This window comes from Protopterus annectens, chromosome 9.part0, assembly GCF_019279795.1.
Source record: "Protopterus annectens isolate FY-2018-M chromosome 9.part0, PAN1.0, whole genome shotgun sequence".
Classification (NCBI taxonomy): Eukaryota; Metazoa; Chordata; order Ceratodontiformes; family Protopteridae; genus Protopterus; species Protopterus annectens.
In genome coordinates this window covers 999019166-999039949 of record NC_056743.1, presented here as the reverse complement: position 1 = coordinate 999039949, position 20784 = coordinate 999019166, and the positions used below count along the sequence as shown (strand labels likewise).

At 38.9% G+C, this 20784-nt stretch overlaps 1 protein-coding gene across 1 annotated transcript in view; it reads right to left on the bottom strand.

Annotated features, from left to right (window-relative positions):
- The window catches only part of LMBR1L (limb development membrane protein 1 like), a 1236065-nt gene that overhangs the window by 40820 nt on the left and 1174461 nt on the right, over nt 1-20784 (bottom strand). Inside the window, exon 15 of the mRNA XM_044082192.1 lies at nt 14809-14970. Coding sequence (XP_043938127.1) covers nt 14809-14970 — 162 coding nt within the window. The remainder of the gene's footprint in view (nt 1-14808; nt 14971-20784) is intronic.

Below are 20784 nucleotides of genomic sequence, written 5' to 3'. Positions count from 1 at the left end.
AGTCACAGAAAAAAGTGTCTAGTGGCACTCTAGGAAGACTAGATCTTGAGAAGGTTGAAGGCAAATTTTTTTTTTTTTTTTTTTTTACGTTTAGGGTAAAACCTAGACAAAGGAAAAGATCCATGGTAAACATGAGATCTTGAAAGAGCTTGTCCTTTGAAAGCCTGAAGAAGAAAATCATCTAGGCAAGTTGTTATATGTGGATACTTTGGAGCTTGCAGAACACGGACAGAGGTTAGGTGTTTGGAAAAACCTTTGTAGCTGTAGAAAGACCAATGGGCAAAAAAGAAAACTGAAAATTAAATTTTAAAACACAGAATTTTAGAATTTCTTGCAATCACGATGAATAGGAATACGAACATAGGTGTCAATGAGGTCCAGTGTTACCAGGAAAGCTTGTGGATCACTACCGAATAAAAGTTTACAGGAACTACATCTTGAACTTTGGCACAATTAAAAAGGTGTTGAGGACTGACAGAATGTCCCTCCAGGCTGATGTGGAACTAATTCTATGGTACCTTGATGAACTAATTCCAAAAGTATTGGCAAAACCAGGTGTTCTTAACTTAGGGCACTTGAAGAATTCCAGAGTCTTTCTCAACCCACAGTTTTGAAGTTATCAGTCTTAACAATGGCAGGAACTGAGAAAACTTCTTTGAAAGGGTAAGAGGGCTTTGTCTGATGTGGATGGGGAAGGGAAGGAGGTAGCTGACTGACACAAGCTGGTTGGCTTCTCAGGCAAGGAACCTTTTGGTCTTTTGAAATCAGATTTGGACTTCTCTTGGTATTTCTTTTAAGAGAACGTTTTACCTTTTTGTTGATATTTCTGATCAATGACAAAATGCATATTAAAAAGAAAAGATCAGCAGCTGGTAGACCAGACATTGTTCCTGTCCTAAGGTACATCAAGCAGCATGGTCTTGATGTCTTCAGGCAAAGAAGTTTTAACCAGTCTCCTCAACACAAAACCAACAGCCAGCTCTAGATGCTGCAACATAACAATTTAACAGAATGATTATTAGCTACTTGAGCTTAAGAAGGAATAAGATAAAATATTTACACCCTTATTCATGCAGATCTGACATATACTGGTTTACACTACCCAAAACAGATAAACACTATCCAATTGTATCAGGTTTGTAGTTAATAGCTCAGAAAAAGTGCAACAGAAGCGTACACATTCTTTCATTACCTGTCCATAACTCTACTGTCCTTGGAATTTGGCAAACATTAGGGGATGGCAAAACTGTAGTAGATTTGTCAGTTTCAATGGAAACTGCAGCTGGATCTGAAGAATTCTTATATATAGGAACGTAATAAAACCTACCATTTTTTTAGGTGCTGGAGATTGAGACTTAGGGTTTAAGCAAGCTGAGGAAAATATATCCTACAAGGCTTCTAAGCACAGAGGATACTGCAGAATGCTTAGGAGCACCCATATATGGGTCATAGCATCTATTCTGCACATCAGACACTTGTTTACTTTCCCACTGAAAATGCTGCATTATTTTCAAAACTGTCTCTCAAAAGGAAGCTTTTCTATGGGGGACTCGGGGGGGGGGGGGTTTTAATCTTCAGAATCAAAACCCACTGTAGAATGGATTTAGGAGGAATAAGTCAGATACTCTACCTTAGATTCACAGCATTTATCTTCAGAAGTGCCTCTGACCTGCTTATGAGTGGAAGAAAGGAGGTGAGGCAGCTACTATGACAATTGCCTTAAAAATCCAGGAGAGAAATCATACCACTCTTTCCACAGGTCCCTGGGGCAAAAGTAGCAGTAGAGGTAAGTTTTGGTTTTTGCTTCTTCTTTTAGGGTCTCTGCTTAAAAAGAGTGAGAAGGATCAGGCTCATAACACACCTCTGTATAAAAAAAAAAAAAAAAAAAAACTGCGACTTCCTCTCAAACAGGGATCTATGATATGTCCCTTACGTCCCTCAGAAATGATCAGCTTGGGTTCTCAAAAGATAATATAAAAAATGAGAAGATGAAAGCTCTTGATGATGTACATGGATAACAACACAGAAGCAATGAAAATCTTTTTAGTCTCTTTAATACTGTATACAGTTCAGACATTTTTATCTAAAAGAGAAGCAGTTCTGGATCATAATTAATAAAGAATTGAGGGAATTTATTCGGGAGGGGAAAGAGGGCATGAGTAAAATGGGGGTAAGTTGTTTCTCCCCACAGACCAAGGCAGTTAAGAATAAGGCTCATATACATAACACAAGGAGAAAACTACAAATAAAAATGGAAAGCTATGTTGAAATGGAGGGTAGAATGGGGTGAAGTTCATGAAATAAGGAGAAAGTAAGATTTTTGGGTGCAGTTACTTAGGGAGAACAGTAACAGCCATTTGGTAAGGGGTCTCATTTCTTTTCTTTTGGTTTCAAACAGAAAACCTCTTCCATTTGTAAGTAAAAGATGTTCTTGTTGCAGGTTTTCTAGCCACCTGTAAGTCCTGAAAAATATTCTCAGAGAAAATAGGTGAATGGTATTAAAAATCCTGTCATACAAACTGTTAGACTTAAGATTTCTAGGTTTGGATGTATGACACAGTCCTTCTATTGTGTGAGGAAATCTGTTCTGGGGAGTAATTTGTGGTGACTGCCCTTAGCCAGATGAAAAAGAGGGAGAAACAATGATGTCTGGGGCCAAAAGGGGGATCACTAACAGCATCTTTGGGTTGTCCTTTTTGATTCTGAGAATAACGATTGGAATCAAAGGAAAGGGAAGAAAGGTATAAAGGAATTTCCCTTTTCATGAGACTGATATGGCTTCTGTTATCCAAGTCTCTGGGCATGGAACTTCTGGAGCAGAAGAATGAGTTGCCTATTCAGAGTAGAGGCAAACAGATCTATCTGGGAAGTTCCCCACTGATAGATAATCTGCAGGTGGACCTCCCTGTTGAACATCCATCCATAAGGGTCTACTATGTATCTGGCTCATGTAATCTACTACAGAATTCATCTCTGAAGGACTATAAACTGCCTGAAGGAAGAGACTGCACTGAATAGCTATTTTCCTTAGGGCTGTCACAGTCAAACTGTAGAGACAATATTTTACTCCTCGATGTACCACAGTACACTGACGGTGTCTGTGAGGATTTGAAGGGTTCCCTGAGACCGGATATAATGCAGAGATCAAAGAGTTACAGTCTGGGCTTTCATTTCTTTATTATTTATGTGGCTGCTTCTGTACTGCCTTTACTGTACACACTGGATTTTTATGTTTACCTTGGGGCATGCCTCCTTCCCAAAGTCAGATCTGAAGCCTCCATGGAAACTTCCTGGTAGAGAGAAAAGACTAAAAGGGACACTCCTGGATTGACTGATATCTGTTTGATCCACCAAAGCGAATTCCTTCTTCATCATGGGGCAGAAGAGGACTTGGGAAGCTCAGGGCATGTGATAGTGCTGTGCTCAAACTAACTTGAAATACCACTGAATCTGCTCATATGGAGTCTGGCAAAAGAAATCATTTGGATGGCTCAAACCATGCAACTCTGGGCTCTTAATATCTCTCCTGCATAGGTCAATTTCAGATGAAGGAGAGAGTGACAAAGAAATCACAAACTGCATTTTGCTGCAAAGAAGAAAAGCAGTCACAGAAAAAAGTGTCTAGTGGCACTCTAGGAAGACTAGATCTTGAGAAGGTTGAAGGCAAATTTTTTTTTTTTTTTTTTTTTTTTTTTACGTTTAGGGTAAAACCTAGATAAAGGAAAAAGATCCATGGTAAACATGAGATCTTGAAAGAGCTTTAATCCTTTGAAAGCCTGAAGAAGAAAATCATCTAGGCAAGGGTATATGTGGATACTTTGGAGCTTGCAGAACACGGACAGAGGTTAGGTGTTTGGAAAACCTTTGTAGCTGTAGAAAAGACCAATGGAGCAAAAAAAAAAAAAAAACTGAAAATTAAATTTTAAAAACACAGAATTTTAGAATTTCTTGCAATCACGATGAATAGGAATACGAACATAGGTGTCAATGAGGTCCAGGTGTTAGCCAGGAAAGCTTGTGGATCACTACCGAATAAAAAATTTACAGGAACTGTTCATCTTGAACTTTGGCAATAATTAAAAAGGTGTTGAGGACTGACAGAATGTCCCTTCCAGGCTGATGTGGAACTAATTCTATGGTACCTTGATGAACTAATTCCAAAAGTATTGGCAAAACCAGGTGTTCTTAACTTAGTGCACTTGAAGAATTCCAGAGTCTTTCTCAACCCACAGTTTTGAAGTTATCAGTCTTAACAATGGCAGGAACTGAGAAAACTTCTTTGAAAGGGTAAGAGGGCTTTGTCTGATGTGGATGGGGAAGGGAAGGAGGTAGCTGACGGACACAAGCTGGTTGGCTTCTCAGGCAAGGAACCTTTTGGTCTTTTGAAATCAGATATATCATTACCCCATATTGCAACCTAGCATTCCTTCGTTCTTCCAGCAGAATGCTAGTACAACCTACCAAAGCCAACAACTCTGCCGGAGATTCCTTATTCTCCAACACTGCTGGTAAAAAATGGAACTCCCTTCCTGGTGAACTAACCACAAATTGCTCCTTGACTCACTTCAAAATATAACTAAAGACACACATGTACAATAACTGGCTATGTCCTTGTCTAAACACTGACTAAAACTGAAATTATTCAGTCTGAGTTACTTCACTGACTTGAGTTTCAACTAAAGCTTGTCTCAGTCTTAGCTAGTCCCCAGTCTAACCCGACATTACTCGTATAATCTATTAAACCATCTTAGCTATCTAAGAGAATTTCCCTTTTCTCTCTCCGTACCATCCTTCAATTAATTTCTTCTACCCCTTTATATTAGCTCTAGCTTCCATTATCAGAACTGTAACCTCCGTTCTCAGCCTCTGCTGCTTTCTACCTAACCTGCCCTTCTCTTATCTCATTCTTCCTCTCTTTCTTTATAAATGATCTTCCTTTACCTGTTTCCTCTTCTTATACCCTCATTTCTCTTATATGTTCAATTTTTTTCTCCTTTTATAGTTTCCCACCACCTCCCACGTTGTTGTTGACTTTCTCTTATCCAAATATAACCTTACTTTGAACCTTTTTTCATTATGGAACCTATTTGTAGTTGTCTTTATTTTTGTTAAATTGCTTAATATCTCTGTAAATATTACCTTACTCAGACCATTCTCTTAAATATGTAACCTATGTATATTTTTCTTTTGATTTTGTTAATTGCTAAGTATTACTGTATACTGCATTTTAAATGTTTATCTGCTTGGAGCTTTTCTCCCCGGGCCTCTGCTGAAAATGGATACGTATCCAGTCGGACTTTCCCGGTTAACAAATGTAAAATAAAGTAAAAAAAAAAATAAATATGTACAAAGTAGCAGAAAATATTTTCAGAACAAAGTTAAATGGGAACGGAGAAGAGAGTTTACCAATAGGGATGACCAAGTAGAAGCAAAGAAAACAGGCAAGGAGGAGCAAGAATTTATTGGCAAAAATTAGCAAACGAACCAAGGTATTGGGAGCAAGTAACTAATGGCGTGGGGGGGGGGGGTCACAGTGCAATGAGGGCAAGCAGAACTTTGGACTGCAGGTCATAGACTACCCTCCCTACCAGGGATTGATGACGGAGTATATACACAGGGAAAGGACTAGAGGAGTGTTAAATGAAAAAAGCAGCTCTGGTTGAGGTTAGAGTTGAGTCTAGAACAGAAGTCACAGTAAAACACGATAATGAAGAAGACATACAAAATGAAGCATAATAACTATAAGAATCAACCATACGATGTTAGAAAAGATTGGAAAATGAAAGGGCAACATACAAAAACACTGGGAGGATACTTAAATGTCTCCTAAGTATGCAACAGAATCTAGAAAGTTTAGGATTTTTGCATGGAAGTGTTTACACAGGTATTTTTTTTTACCCTAGGTAGACTTCAGATATTTTTTCCTCAGGTAGACAGCAATTACTGGATGTGTGATGGAAAAGAGTGGTACCCTGGAACATTTTTTGGGATGTAACTATTCATTTTTAGAAATTCTCTACAGGGCACTTTGTCAGTAATGCTCGGGGAGAACTTTATTAAATTAAGGAAATGATTCTTTTGAGTTGGGATATAGGAACTTAATTGCTTGACACAGTAAGGCCCTACTAAGTTAATTGTTGTTGGCTGTCAAAAAATTACTGGGAAATAAAAATCAAAAGCAAAACCAACTGTAAAAGAATTGAATGTCAAGGTGATAAACTGGAGGTGGGGATCTTTAGTAAATGGAATGAGTAAACTACACAACACAACAGAATATTCAAGATGAGTGGTATTTCAGTAAAAGCAGGACTTGAGCAATCTATGTAATGTTAAACTGAAAAATGGTTAAGACAAAAATCATACTTGTATAATGACTACAAAGGGAAAAAATGCTGTAATGTTTTCTTTTACAATTGAATGTGTATGCTAGTTTAATTTCTCCAAGTCTTTTGGGTTTCCAATACTATAACGGGAATTGACACCATCCCTAATGAAAGTACGATTAAAGTTTGTGAAATTAGTGTTGTTTCAGTCTTGGATGTTAGCCAAAAGTGCTCTTCGCAGCATCTGCAATGTGCCCAGAATTTACTCCTCCTGCAATTCATATGAAGTTGCATGTAACGGTAGCATATCTAAATATGACTAAATTCTTCTTTATGAGACCTATTACTTCTACTACTACTAAACTGTTTGCATTTGTCTGTTTCCCCCCACATGGTCAATACACGTTGTAAATTAACATGTAAGCAAGTCCACTATATTGGGCTGCTAATATTAACCTTTCATCTTTCGGTTTAAATTCACCTCTACTTAACCATTCCTGCATCAGAAACTGAGCAACATGAAGTTGCTCCAGTTTTCTGTACTTGTAACAATATTTATATGCCTCTTCCACATTTCCTGCCTTCTCATAAGATCCTTCTCCTTATATTCTCTCTTGTTTTTTGGCACAATCAGCTGCTGCCTGAGGCAGTTTCTCAAAGAAATGGAGAGAGTAATGTCAGTACGAAATGTATGGTGTTAATAAAGATGTTTAAAAAAGAGTAACCACAAGCTGCGGCAATGGAACAGGCTCCACACTTACCATGCTCCAAAGGAGAAAGAACCAGGGCTGCCTTGGCCTAAACAGTGCTATGATTAGAACTTCAGGTCTATCTTCTCTAATCTTCTTGATTAACCAAAGGAGAACAGAGATGAGAGAGAAAGACGTGCAGAAATAGGCCAACCCAACATACTGAGACGGTATCTGTTGCCCATGTCCTTGTACTTGGTGTTTTCGTACAAAATTTGTTTTGATGCATAAAGGTCCATAAATGTAACACCTGTCCTGTGTACCAAGTCCACAACGACATTCTTGCTCATTTGTGAGAATTATATTCTATGCTGCTCAACTAATCTGCCGGCAGATTTTCCTGGGATGAAAAGTAAGATGCCGTAAAGGTCAATCCTGATTCCTGGATGAGGTATCACACTTTCAGGGACAGCCTCAGCAAGGCTAAGAGGAGGGCTCACTCCTGCTTGATGTACTACATGAGTAATGTGTTGCCTATGAGTGCATCTTAGCTGTCAGGTCAGTCTGAGGTATTTTATGGTCAAAACTACAACCATCTTCTCTTTGGTGATGATGTGCTCTTTTCTCCCGAGTTCTCTCTTTGATCCCCTGAATCCTCAGTTTCCTTGAATAAGCCCACCATCTGCCCAAGCTACATCCAAGGAGTATGTAGCAACTTTATGGGCATCAGGCCTGGCTTGAATAGAACTCTCTTACTCAGGTTCACCTACTGCATCCACCATAAGATTTTTATTTTTATGCAAGGCAATAGTGGACTGGGGTACTAAAAAGGACATGTTGGCACCATCTGCTCCATATGTACCATGCAGTCTACTCATTTGGGGTCTTGTCAAGGGATCATCAGAATCCAGGATGCTGTGTACCTCTAGTCCTGAGGTACTCTCTGGCCATAATTTGATTCAAATGTTGTAGGAAACTAAAATGCAGTGTCAGAAACAGCTTACTTAAGGGAAGGCATGGTCTTTGATGGTATCCAAAAGGGCTCACAGAAACTGGACTTGGGAGGAAATTAGCTGTGTTTTTGACAGATTCAGAGACAACCTCAGAGTCAAGAAGCTAGCCAGCTGAAATGCAGAGCAGCCCACCTCTCCTCTTGGGTGAGGCCTGAATGGCAGTTATCAAGGTAGGGGTAAATGTGGATCTTTGGTCTTGCAGTATGCAATTACTGGAACCAGGCATTTTGTAAGTACCCTGAGTGCAACACACAAACCAAATGGCAAGGAAGTAAATTGACTGTGGGCTTTCCTTGATTTGAATCTCTGGTGTTGACTGCACATCTTGACTTGGTACATGGAGGTGAAAAGATTGGTACAGCAGGGTCTTTAAGGATAGAATTCTGAACTTTTGTGCTTGTAAAATTTTCTTTAGACTTGTTAAGTCTAAAACTGCCCTCCAAGGGCTATCTTTTCTTAAATGCAGTGCCTTTTTCCTGATCTGGTACTCTCTCTATGGACTCTTATCTTCCATGTTTCAACAGTACAAGCTTGACCTTCTTTTTTTTGTTTTATTTTCTTTTTCATGAACTGTAGCCTGTACCCTCAATCTCAGGAACCGTAAAACCCAGGTATCCTGAGTGATTCTCTCCAGTTCTATGAGAAACAGTCTCAGGCACTCCCCTATGTTTTTGAGAAGGGGTGGGTGAAGAAGACGTGAATTAAAACAGAGTGGGCAAGGGCTAGTTTTGTGCTATCACAGCCCAAAGGGCCTCCAGGAGTAACAAAGGTCAGCTTGCCATTTTATTTTGAACAGGTCTTTCTTTCTCTTAGGTTGTTTAATTTCATCTTGCCTCCATTGAAAGGATCAACTTTTAGTATGCAACTTCTACTCGTGTGTGTGTGTGTGTGTGCGCGCAAGTGCTTTTATTGATTGCATAGTCTTCCCCTTTTCATCAAGTTTTTTTTTTTAAAGACCTGCTCAACTGAGGTCCAAACAGCAGCTTCTTGTCTAATGGGACATTGAATGTTCTCAGTCAAACATGTTTTTGCTGCTGCCTTGCAAGATGCATCAATGGGAACTTTAAAATGCAAATCTGGCAGTTCAGAGCCCTGAAGGCAAGGGTGGCACTGATGTAAACGTTTTTCCCCAATTAGTCAAATGCTCTGCTTTTCATGCCATGAGGGATGCCATTCTTGGTTGGAGCGCCTGAAGGCCCTTGCTAGAATCTGTTGGTATCATGGCTAGATCAGCGGATGGATTGCTGTAGAGGTACTCAGAGGAGTCAGTAACACTACAGAAATGTCTGACCTTCCTGAGAGCAAGGTATTCAGAATCCAGCACTAAAGACGTACTGGTGAATGGGCCATCTAATACTTCAAAAACTGGAGGAACAGCCAATAGTTCTGGCTCTGATAAACACAAAAGCTCTATATACCTTTTTTCTGTGCATCACAATAATCCTTAGCTTCCCACCTAAAACTTTCCTTCATTATGTTAGTCATCCAGGTAAAAGAACACAGACAGCCTTCTTCTGCAAGGCTTTTTTCCACTATGAAGAAAGCCTTGGTAAAGACTCTGGGCACTGAGGAATGGCCAAATAGCAACATGTTGTGCAGCAGAACAGATACCCACTTACAGCAAATAGAAGGCACCTCTTGTTGAACCCCAAATACCGAGGTGGTAAATGGCACCTAATGTGCCCAGAGACATTATCCTGATGTTATGCTGCATAAAGGACACAAGTCCCCTGTAAGGGTGACCACCCAAAACTGAATTTAACAGACCTGCAGAAGGACGTCAGTGAGGTACAGAATAATCTCCTTCAAGGCCACAAAGTAATGACAGAAGAACTCCTGCCTCTCTTCCAAAAATGATAGCATCTACAGTATCCTTGAGTAGCAGAGTGTGAGCCTTGCAGAACAGCTTCAAATGAAATAAACTGTCTTGTCACTGAAGCACTTTTTGGAGTACATGTGAGCTTCATGACAGACGAAAACCCTATGGTCTCTAGATCTCCAAGCTCTAAGTCAGAGTAAATTTAGAAAATCTCCCCCCTCCAGGCAGTCCCACACCAGACTCAAAACAGAGGCAGGGCAGCTGGAGGGGTCATCCTCGAAGGCACTGTAGCTATCACTGCAAGAGGGGGGAGGCAAGAATGCGTAATGTTTCACAGCCTTCTTTTGGAGGGTAAAGGAGACTTCTTCCTTTTCATGGGTGGCCTTAGGCTTGTAAAAGAAAGACATGGAGGTGGCAAGAGGGGGATTCCAATGTCTTCTACAAAGACACTATAGCTTGACCGGTTCCTAAGCAGGTTGGCTGAAAGAGTGCAAGCACTCAAGATCGAACATCACAAACTTAAGATATACAATTCCATAACATCGGTGTACCATAAAACGTGATATTCATCAAAATTATATAAACATTTTTGCAGGGCAGCAAGTCTCTGTGCACACAATGTGTGTGTGTAAAGGCCATTACATGCTCACTTGCTTAAAATATACTAACTCAACAACCGCACTACCACAGAGAAACGGCAAACATCCAGGGTGCAAAAGTATTGGTCTTGCTCCCTGTTTGCAGCATTTGGTTGATGAAATCTAAACTAGCAGTTCATAACAGTGAAAATATATTTATTGACATTTGACGGGAAACTGACTGGGTCAGGACCCCAATTTCAGAAGAGGCCCGGGGAGAAAAGCTCCACACAAATACAGACATTATTACATTTTACAGTTGTTTTATGTTGTGTGCATACTTTTACATACACTTTAATATCACAGTTTTAGTATGTGTATACCCTTACATGCAGTTATAGATATTTTTTACCATGGATAGACAATTACGTCAAAATGGGGTCTAAAAAAATTTGTGACACTATACATTACTAGAAGGGCAGATTAAGTCATCATGTGTATAATAAGCTACAGTTTTGTTTTGTAGGATTTAAAGAGTAGAAAGTTTAAGTAAAGGTAGTAAGACAGAGGGAGTAAGAGTTATGGATAACAGTATATGTACGGATATAGAAAAGTGATGAAAAGATTAGGATGGTAAGCACAAGTAGATAGCATATGGAATATATAGGAGTATAATATAGTAAGACTCATTAAAATGATGTTTTTGAAGTGAATTTAGAAAGCTGGAAAGATAAAGAAAGCAGGTACTAGATGATAAGATAGGGAAGAGGGCAGGAGGTGAAGGGTGCAGGAGAAGCAACAGGGGAGGGAAAATAGTCTCTATTAGATAGTAGAGAGATAGGAATTAAGTGTGACAGTCTTAGTTAAGGAGCAAGAAAAGATATGAATGCTAAGAAAGTGATTTTTTTAGTGCAAGTTTGAAGGTCTTAAAGGAATCTAAGACACTGATATTTGGGGGTAGGGCATGCCACAGTTCTGTAATGGTACAGGAGTAGAGGCCATGACCAGCTCTTTTATTAGGTTTGTATACATTTAAGAGTTGTTTATCTGTGGAATGGAGATTTCTGGATGGGGTATAAGACAGGTTTTAAGGCAAGGCAGCTGTCTGGCTTATATATTATTTTGTGTGCTTGAGAAAGTTGGACATATTTAAGGTAATGGGGATTCTAGCCAGTTGAGTTAATTGAGGGCATAACAGTGATGCATGCAGCAAGGTGCACCCATTGCAAATTTAGCTATTTTGTAATAGCATGATCACAGCTCGTTTTTTTAGAGATATGTGGATATTGGTAAGAATAAGGGCCCCATACAAGAGGGAGGGGAGCAGGAAGGTACTGGCAAGTGATTTATGGTGGGGTTATCCATGAAATGCTTGTGTCTACAAAGTTTCCAAGTTTGAAATGTGTTTTTTAATGTCATTTAATATATGTTGCTCAAAGGAGAGTATATCTTCTATGGTGATACCCAGTAACTTTGCCTGTGTTACAATTTCTATTTCTGTTTTACTTGGAGTATATTTTGAAGTCATGCAAAAGTAGTTTTGGTGAAAACAACAGTTTGGTTTTATTGGGATTAAGTAGCAATTGTGCTTCATTTAGCCAGGTCTCAATAGATGTGAAGGTGTCTTGTGTCATTTTTAGAAGATGTTGTAAGTTATAGGAGGAGGAGACATTGTCATCATTTTGAATGTGTGTGCTTTGAAGGGAGGCAGTATAAAGGTTATTAATGCAAATATTGAAAAACAAGGGTCCGAGAATGGATCCTTGAGGGACTCTGGTTTTGTTAATCTGAGATTGTGGCAGATTAGTTTGCCACCCAACACACTGCTGTCTATTTATGTAACTGGCAAACCATTTTGGGGTAAGCTTAGAGCAACCTAGTATAGACAGTTGTTGTAATAGTTTATGATATGATATTGTATCAAAGGCCTTAGATAGGGCCAATATGATAACAGAAGTAAATTGGCCAGAGTCCAAGACTTTGTTCACAGTACTTGTGTAAGATGATAGTGCAGTGGTTGTGCTATGTGCTGGACGAAAACCATGTTGGGTGGGTGCGAGGAGATTATCATCTGAGAGATGCTTAAGAAGTTGTATGTGTATACATTTTTCCACTAACTTACATAAAGGGGAGAGGACAGAGATGGGTGGATAGTTTATTTATTCATTCGTTTTTCCACCCTTGTGTAAGGGGATTATGATAGATTTTTTTTCAGAATTTAGGGACTTCAGATTCTGTGATGGATCAATGGATGCTAACTGGGTAGGCTATTGCATTGGCAGCAAGTTTTAAATATTCTGATGGAAGGCTGGCAGCGGAGAGGGAGCAAGGTCTTAGTTTAAGAGGAAGCTTGTGTATTACAGAGGTGGAAATAGGATGTTGAGATAGCTGTAGAAGTTCCCTGGTGATGGGAGGTGTTAATGCTTGCACTGCTATTAGATGATTCAGGTGGGATTAGATTTTCAGTGGATCTGAAGTTTGCATTTGGTGTAGAATAGTTTACTAGTTTAAGTATACTACCTGCGAAGTAGGAGATGAACATGTTGGCTATTACAGATGGATCTTTATCAGGGGCTGGTGAAGGGTTTTGTATGGACCCAGGAGTGAGAAGTGCTGAGATAGGTTTTACAAAATTTTGGGGGGGTTGTTGATTTGGCTGGATAATTGTTGAGGTAAGTTTTTTTTTTGTCAGCAATGACAAATTTTTTTTTTTCCTTTATTTCATAGCTGCTTATATACAAGTAGATTGGTATCATTTTTATTCTTATGCCAGTCTCTTCAGGCTCGGTTTTCAGTTTGTAATATTCTTGTGCCTTTAGTTAGCCAAGGTGCATGGTTTATTTTTGTTCTTTTGGTACAGAGAGGGGGTAAGCTATTAAGGGTAAGAAGACTTTGCTGAAGTGGTTAATGGCATCATCCTGTGGTAATGTTTTGAAACAAGACCAGTTTATTGTTTTTAAGATATTGAATAGTTGTTGAATTAATTTGGTTAGATTTCTTGTAGTTTTACAGGTATGAGGTTTAGGATCCTGTGGGGGGTTCAGTAGGTATATGCTGGTAATTGGTCACTAAAGGTATTTGGGAGTGTGCTGAAACTGTAATATTTATGGGGATCTGATACCAGGATCCAGTCTAAGACTGCGCCGAGGTGATTATTATTTTGCACTCTGGTAAGAGCAGTGATAAGCTGAGTAAACCCACGAAGGTTAACACTATTTTTATTGGGGAGTCTGTGATGAGATTTTGCCAGATGATTTTTAAATCACCCATAATAATGGTTTTATTGGCAATATTGTTGGTAGACCAGGAAAGGAAGTTTTCTAGTGTTGGAAAGTTTTGGCCAGGGGGAATACAGTCTACTGCAATATATATTTGTTTAGAATGATTTACTTTTAAGGACGCTAACAGAATGTCTGCATTTCTAAAAGAAGATACAACTTTGGAGATGGGAGATATAGTATAGGTGTTATGACAAATTAATGTTACAGTCTGCTTTTTTACGGGTTCTGTCATTTCTTAGAATACTGTATTCTGAAGGGACTATTTCTGTATCTTGAATATGTGGTTTTAAACAAGTTTCAGTAACTGCCACTACCATCTGGACAGTATTGTGTAAGCCATGAGTGAAATTTAGTAATTTTCATTACAGATACTATGTATGTTGAATACTATTAGTAGCAAGTTTTTAGAGGGGTGAGAATGAAGAGCGGTAGGTAGCCATGTAGGTTCAGGGTTGGGATGAATATCTCCACATTGGGGAAGTTTGAGGAAATAGTCTATGTGATGGTGAAACAGGGTAGTTTTAGCAGTATGCATGAAGACTATGTAAAGTATTAGTTTGGGTTTATTACAGCTGGTAAGGAATTGGATTTCAGTAATTTGAATAAGGCTGCATTCAATTAGGCTGGCAGTTACTTGAGAGAAACTGTATGTGCACATCAAAATATATGGCCTGAGTAGATGTTTTCACAGGCGCAAGCATTAGGACAGCATTTGAGGGACGTGACTTGTATAATTTTGCTTAATGAGATAATTAGAAATACTGTGAAAATAACAGAATGTGAGGGAGAAAGCATGGTGTTATGTGATAGGATAGTGTATCAAGTATGGGAGAATAAAGAGGAAAAAGACAGACATCAAAATCACTCAAAACTTTCATCAGTCCAAAAAAAGGCCTTCAGACTCAACATACATTAGTAGTACTACAAGAATCAAATTACCACATAAAATATAGTTGCTGTTAAGTTCAATTCAATGTGTACAGTGCTCCTAGAGTTGAAGATGGTGCATGTTAACAATCAAAATGCTCACTGCTGTTGCTTAGTGGCTGACATACTGCCCCACAAACACAAAAATCATATCTCAGTAATGAAAAAAAATATATACCAAAAGCTCGGATAAGCTCTGCCTGGACAGCTCTGGTGAATTTCTTCACTAGGCACAGTGTCGTGAGGATGGCAAACAGCATGTTGTATAGGAAGACAATATAGAAATTTCCAAGCCAGTTAAAGCGTCCAAAGTCCCCCAAAAGGTCAAAACTTGTAATTCCTGCAATCAGAAAACAGACTCTATTACCAAAAATTCCAACCAGATCAGCAGACACTAGCTACGTCTAACTTTTACATGCAGTAAAGGCACTATCATAAGCAGATTAATATGAAGGTCCTCTTGCAAAATGGGTCCACCAAGGACTCATTTTAATAAGAGACTGTAGGCTAGAAATATTACGTAATTTCACCTACTCCTATGTAACACAAGCTTTAGTATACAACATAGAAGAAGCCACCAAAAAAGGGCAGAAAAGATGTAATAAAGTACTACAGTAAGACCGTTCTCCCTGCTGAGTCAGTTAAAATGAGAACTCTGCCCAAATGTCAAGTTTTTCTATCTAAACGGTGATCTTCCTTCTCTGTAATCCAACAATAAACACATCTCATACAGATAAAGCAACATTTAATAATTATTTCATTTGTTTAACATTTGAACGTATTTCTTTTCTACTTTCTTTCCTGCATTGGTCATGTCATCCATTACATCAAGACGACTACTAAGAGTTGCAAAGTAAATTAGGTACAGTTATTCCAACTACACAGCCATTAAGAAAATAATGACTCAAACATTGGCATTTAAGTGTGCCTCATCAGTCGCAGATTGCCAGTGTTACACCTCATATAATTAAAGTAGCCTGCAGTCTGAACATAAGCAAGACTTTCAAGCTTAGTTTTCTGGTGCAAGAAAACAATTCACACTTGGTTTACTCATTATTTTGTATTCCAAATTATTTGGGACAGATCCCAAAACACTTTGGTCTCAGTGCATGTCTGCCCAGATTCTGAAAGACTTACTTTGTGTAAAGTAACTTACTCTCACATACAGCCTATCAATAAACAAACTTACACTGGATGCCAGATTCCAAAAAAATAAAAAAATACCTGCTCTCAGGGTAACTGGTCATTGACACTGACAGCAAGCCTTTTCAAAGTGGGCATAGCTGCTGTTAGGCACCCGCCAAACTCACAGCAGCAGAGGCCCCATTATCTGCTACCTCCATTTATGATGATTTCACATGAACAACCCCTTGGGTTTCTCCATCTCTTCTGCTCCTTGCTTGGTGCCTCATTCACTTGGCTGTATAGCATGGTTGCGTGCTTCTATTTTTTTTTTTCTGGAAGAACTTGCTTCCTTGACTGTTGCAGCCAATCAGGTCTCTTGCTTCACTTGTAAGCTGCACTCAATCAGGTCTGCTTCAGTGAAGAAAGGGATCTGATTAACATGTTAGCAACAATGAGAAACGGAATCTAGGTGCCTGTTTAGCTTTGCCTTGTTGCAATCTGTGGTCTGTTGAGTCAGTTATGTGGATTATCAGCATTACACACCCCTCTGAACTGCCCAGATTTTTTAAGAATGTCCAGATTTTTGCTTCATATTTTTGGTTTGTTCTTCATAAAATTTGTGGTTTTCTTATAAATCGGTGAGTATTGAAGTCACTAAATAATGGTAGACATTTAAGTTTCAGACTTTATATCAGGGGTTTACCACCTGCTCAAATACATAAAGTGGGACATTTTTTGAAGAAAGGAGAGATTGTGCAGGACAAAACATACAGCCAATGCGCAAAAGAAAGTAATTTTTTTTTGCCAAACTAGAAATTCATTCTTGTAGCATTTAGGTTAACTTTATGCTATTTGTCTCAACAATTGGGTCAACTCAGATATAAACTAATCTTTACAGAACTACTAACGAAAACTTGCGAAATATATTTTCTCCTAAAAATCTCAGGACATTAGCCATTTTTTAGTTTTTTTTTTTTCACTATACACAACTGCCCAAAGAGGGACAGGTGGTAACCCTACTTTATATAACTTCAGAAAGAGTATATGCTGGCAAAGCCTAAAGTACAGCAATTTTCTAAGTTTATATGAACAATATTTAAAATGTGTCCCTATTTTTAAGCCTTTGTACCCCCATTATTTTTGGCTTTGTCCAGATTTTTCACACTAAGAGGTTGAGAGGTATGGCGTGAGGAAGGATGGAGGATGCAAATTTTCCTGGAACTACTGTGGGACCAGCAAAACAGCTGTATTTTAAACTGCCCTTGTAAGGACAATTTCTAAAAGATCTGAAAAAACTGTCCTTTGTGGCCAATTTAAAAAGGCTGAACTGGTCTGTTCTGTGTGTAGGAGAAGCAAGCAGAAGATTAGTAGCAGTATTCTATCAACCGCAGAAAAGGTAAGTTGCTGGGTTTATTTTTAACTATTTTTTGCTGGGGGGGGGGGGGGGGGGTGAGGGAAACCTAGGGAGAGGATTGTATAACTTTTTTCTGCAGAGTTTATACTAAGATGATTTTGGGGGGGAAGGGGGCTGTGGTTGCAACAGTATTATATTACCTTTGTAAAGAATTCTTCTGCTAAGAGATGGAAGAAGGAATGCTTATCTGCAATTAATGTCCAGATATGATGTAGTTTTTTTAGCTAGTCTTGCATAAGAATATTCATTAACGCATTTTTGTTTTGTGTACAATTGTTCTGAAATATTGGTAAAGGGGGATAGTGGCTGTGAGAATGCAGCAGAAAGTACAGATGTTTTAATGTATACCAATGCAAACCCTTGGTTCTGCTAGTATGTTTTATTATTACACTGGCAATGTTTACATTCCATGTTAGTTGTCTTCTCGCCTTCTTTCTTGCTGGATACTTATTTTAAAAATATTCACCTTTTATATATATTGGACAAACTTATATTTTTATACATTTATAAAAAAAATTACACTAACTTTCTTTAAAAAATATTCATTCAATCTGCTATATTATTTCAAAAAACACAACAGAGGGTAAAAATTTTTTTAAATATAATTTTTCACTATATTTAAAATTAAAAAATTACTATTTTTTATTAACAAAAAAATTTTTATTTCAACAATGAAAGAGAAAAAGAGGAAAGAATATATGAAAGGGAGAAAAAAGGAAAGAGAGAAAAGAGGGAAAAAGAAAAAAAGAAAAAGAGGTTATATGAGAAAAAAAGAAAAGAAAAGGAGATATTTTTGAGGAAAAAAAAACACCAAAAAAAAAAAAAAAAAAAAAAGAAAAAAAAAACAATATATACAAAAAAGGGTATATATAAACATTAAAAAAAGGAGGTATAAAAAGGGGGGGAGGGAGGGAAAGGGAGGGAAAGAGAAAAAAAAAAAACATATACATATATATATATATAAAACACATATATATATATATATAATAAAATGCAAAACAAAAGGTTTTAAATAAATAGAGAGGTATTTTGGGAGGGGGGGGGAAAGGGAACAGGACAAACATACAGGCAAACACAAACACACCACACCAAAGAAAGGCAGAAAAAAATGGGGGAGGAGGACAGAGGAAAAAGGAGGGGGAAAGAGAAAGAGAGAGGAAAGAACAGGGTGGAAGGAAAGAGAGGCAGGAAAGAAAGGAGAGGAAAGAGAAAAGGAAAGAGAAAAAATGGGAAAGAGAAAAAAGGGGAAAAAAAAGAGGAAAAAAAAAAGAGAAAAAAAAGAGAGAAGAAAAAAAGAAAAAAAAAAAAGGAGAAAGAAAAGAAAAAGGAAAAAGAGAAAAGAAAAAAAAGGAAAAGAGAAAAGAAAAGGAGAGAAAAGAGAAAAAAAGAGAGAAAAAGGAAAAGAAAAGGAGGAGAGAAAAAAAAAAGGAGAGAGGAGGAGGGGAGGAAAAAGGAGGGAGAGAGAGAGCGAGGAGAGGGAGAGGAGAGAAGGAGAGAGGGAGAGAGAGGGAAGGAAAAGAGGAAGGAAGAAGAAGGAAGAAGGAATTGAGGAATATTGGGAAGAAATGAATGAAGAATCACAGAACATTTGTCAGCATAAGATAAGAATGAAAGGAGGATAAAGGTTTGCTGAGGGAAAAGGTGAAATGGAAGAAAGTGTTGGAGGTGCAGAATTTGATAGTTCTGCTGAGAGAGTAGGTAAGGTGTCGGAGGCAGGTGCCACAGTGGAAGGTGTGACACATTGCGCAGGAGTGGGTACCAGTGTTGGCGAGGCCAGTCTGGAGCAATCAGAATCATTTTTGGTTTGTCCTGTTTGACTTTTAGTAGAACTTTGGAGAGCAGAGGCAGAGGGGGAAAAGCATAGACTGATAGGTTTTTCCAGCTGAATGATAGAGCATCCACTTTCCAAGCTTTTTTGTGATGAATTCTTGTGCAGAATTTGTCCAACTGATAGTTCTGGGGTGAGGCAAAAAGATCTATGTCTGGGCTCCCCCATTTGCATGTCAACATGTTGAAAACTTGTGGTTCCAGTTTCCATTCGTGTGGGTCCATAAGATTTCTGCTTAGTTCGTCTGCCAGAGTATTTAGCTTTCCTGGCAGGAATTGAGCTTGTAGTTGTATTTGATAGGTCAAGGCCGTGTTCCACAATGCCATGGCTAGTCTGCAAAGGGGGTAGGAATGTGTACCCCCCTGCTTGTTTATGTACCACATAACTGTGGTGTTGTCTGTCTTTATCAGTAGTTGTCCTGGATGAAGGTAGCCGGGCTGAAGGCTGTCACTGCATTCTTACAGCCAGCATCCTTTTCTGACTGATATGTGTAAGGCATTTGATTTGGGTCTATCACCTGCATGCACTTTCTCTGCCAGATGAGCCCCCTGCCACAGTCTGTGATGCATCTGTAGCCACTGGGCGCAAGGTGGAGTGAATGGCAGTACCTTGTTTTGGCAGTCTCCCTGCCCACCATAGAACCTAGTTGCAGGCAAGGCATAATAGAATCAGTTGTTTCAGGCTGTGGAAAATGTTGACTCCATAAACTTAAGTACCACTGAAGTTTCCTCACATGCAGTCTTAAAATTTGGACTAGCAGGACCTAGGAGGCCATGAACCCCAAGGCTTGCAGTGAATTTGTCTGGTAGATAGAAGCGGCTTGCACACCTGCTTGAAGTCAGGTCACCACCGAATTTGCTTTTCTGCAGGAAGGGCCCCACCTGGGCAGTTGTATTCAAGCTTGCACCCAGGAAATGTACCTTTTTTGAGAAAACAGTTGTGATTTCTTTTGTTTTCAGTGCCAAAATTCTCAGACACGTTAGAACCCCTTGATAAAACGCCAGATGCTTGAAGAATGTCCTCAAGCTGGCCTGAATTAGACAATCCTGTATGGCATATTTGAATATTTCTTGCCTGCAAAATGCAATTGCTGTTTTCAGTACCCTGTGACTGACCCCTGGAGCAGTAGGATAAGCCAAAGGGCAGTGCAGAGAACTGTAATGCAAGTAGCCTGTTTTGAAGTGTTGTATACATGAGGCATCTTCCTGTAAGTGAATTTCACTGGGATATGCGTGTAAGCCTCCTTAAAGTCTAGAGTTGGCCAACCAGGCATCTTTGCTCTTAGCATAGGTAGTTAACTGTTGAAGAGAGTCAACATCTCTAATTTTGACGTCTCAGAAATGTTTAGAGTGGAGCAAGTCCAGAATATGATGCCATGATTTGTCTTTTCTGGGTACCAAGAAAGTTCCTGAATAAAACCTTGTCCCTTTCCTCTCTCTGGTATCACAACAGCCTCATGATCATGAGGGACAGAATCAGCCTTGGCCCCTTCTGCCCACTGATTTGTGGGCAGATTTGGCTATCTCGCTTTGGACTACTGGCAATATGGAAATGAAATCTGTAGCCCTGGGATACTATATATTTAAGACCCACTTGTCCTGTAAATGAGTTGCCAGTTTCGCACATGAATTGCTAGGTTTCCCAAGGGTGGCTAAAGTAAAAGTGCTTGGTAATTGTAGGGGAAGCTGGGCTGAGAGACTTTTACCATAGGAGGCCTGCTGCTTTCAGATTTGGACATGTGGAGGCACTATTGTTACTTAAAAGCCCTTGACTGAAACCTGGAGCCT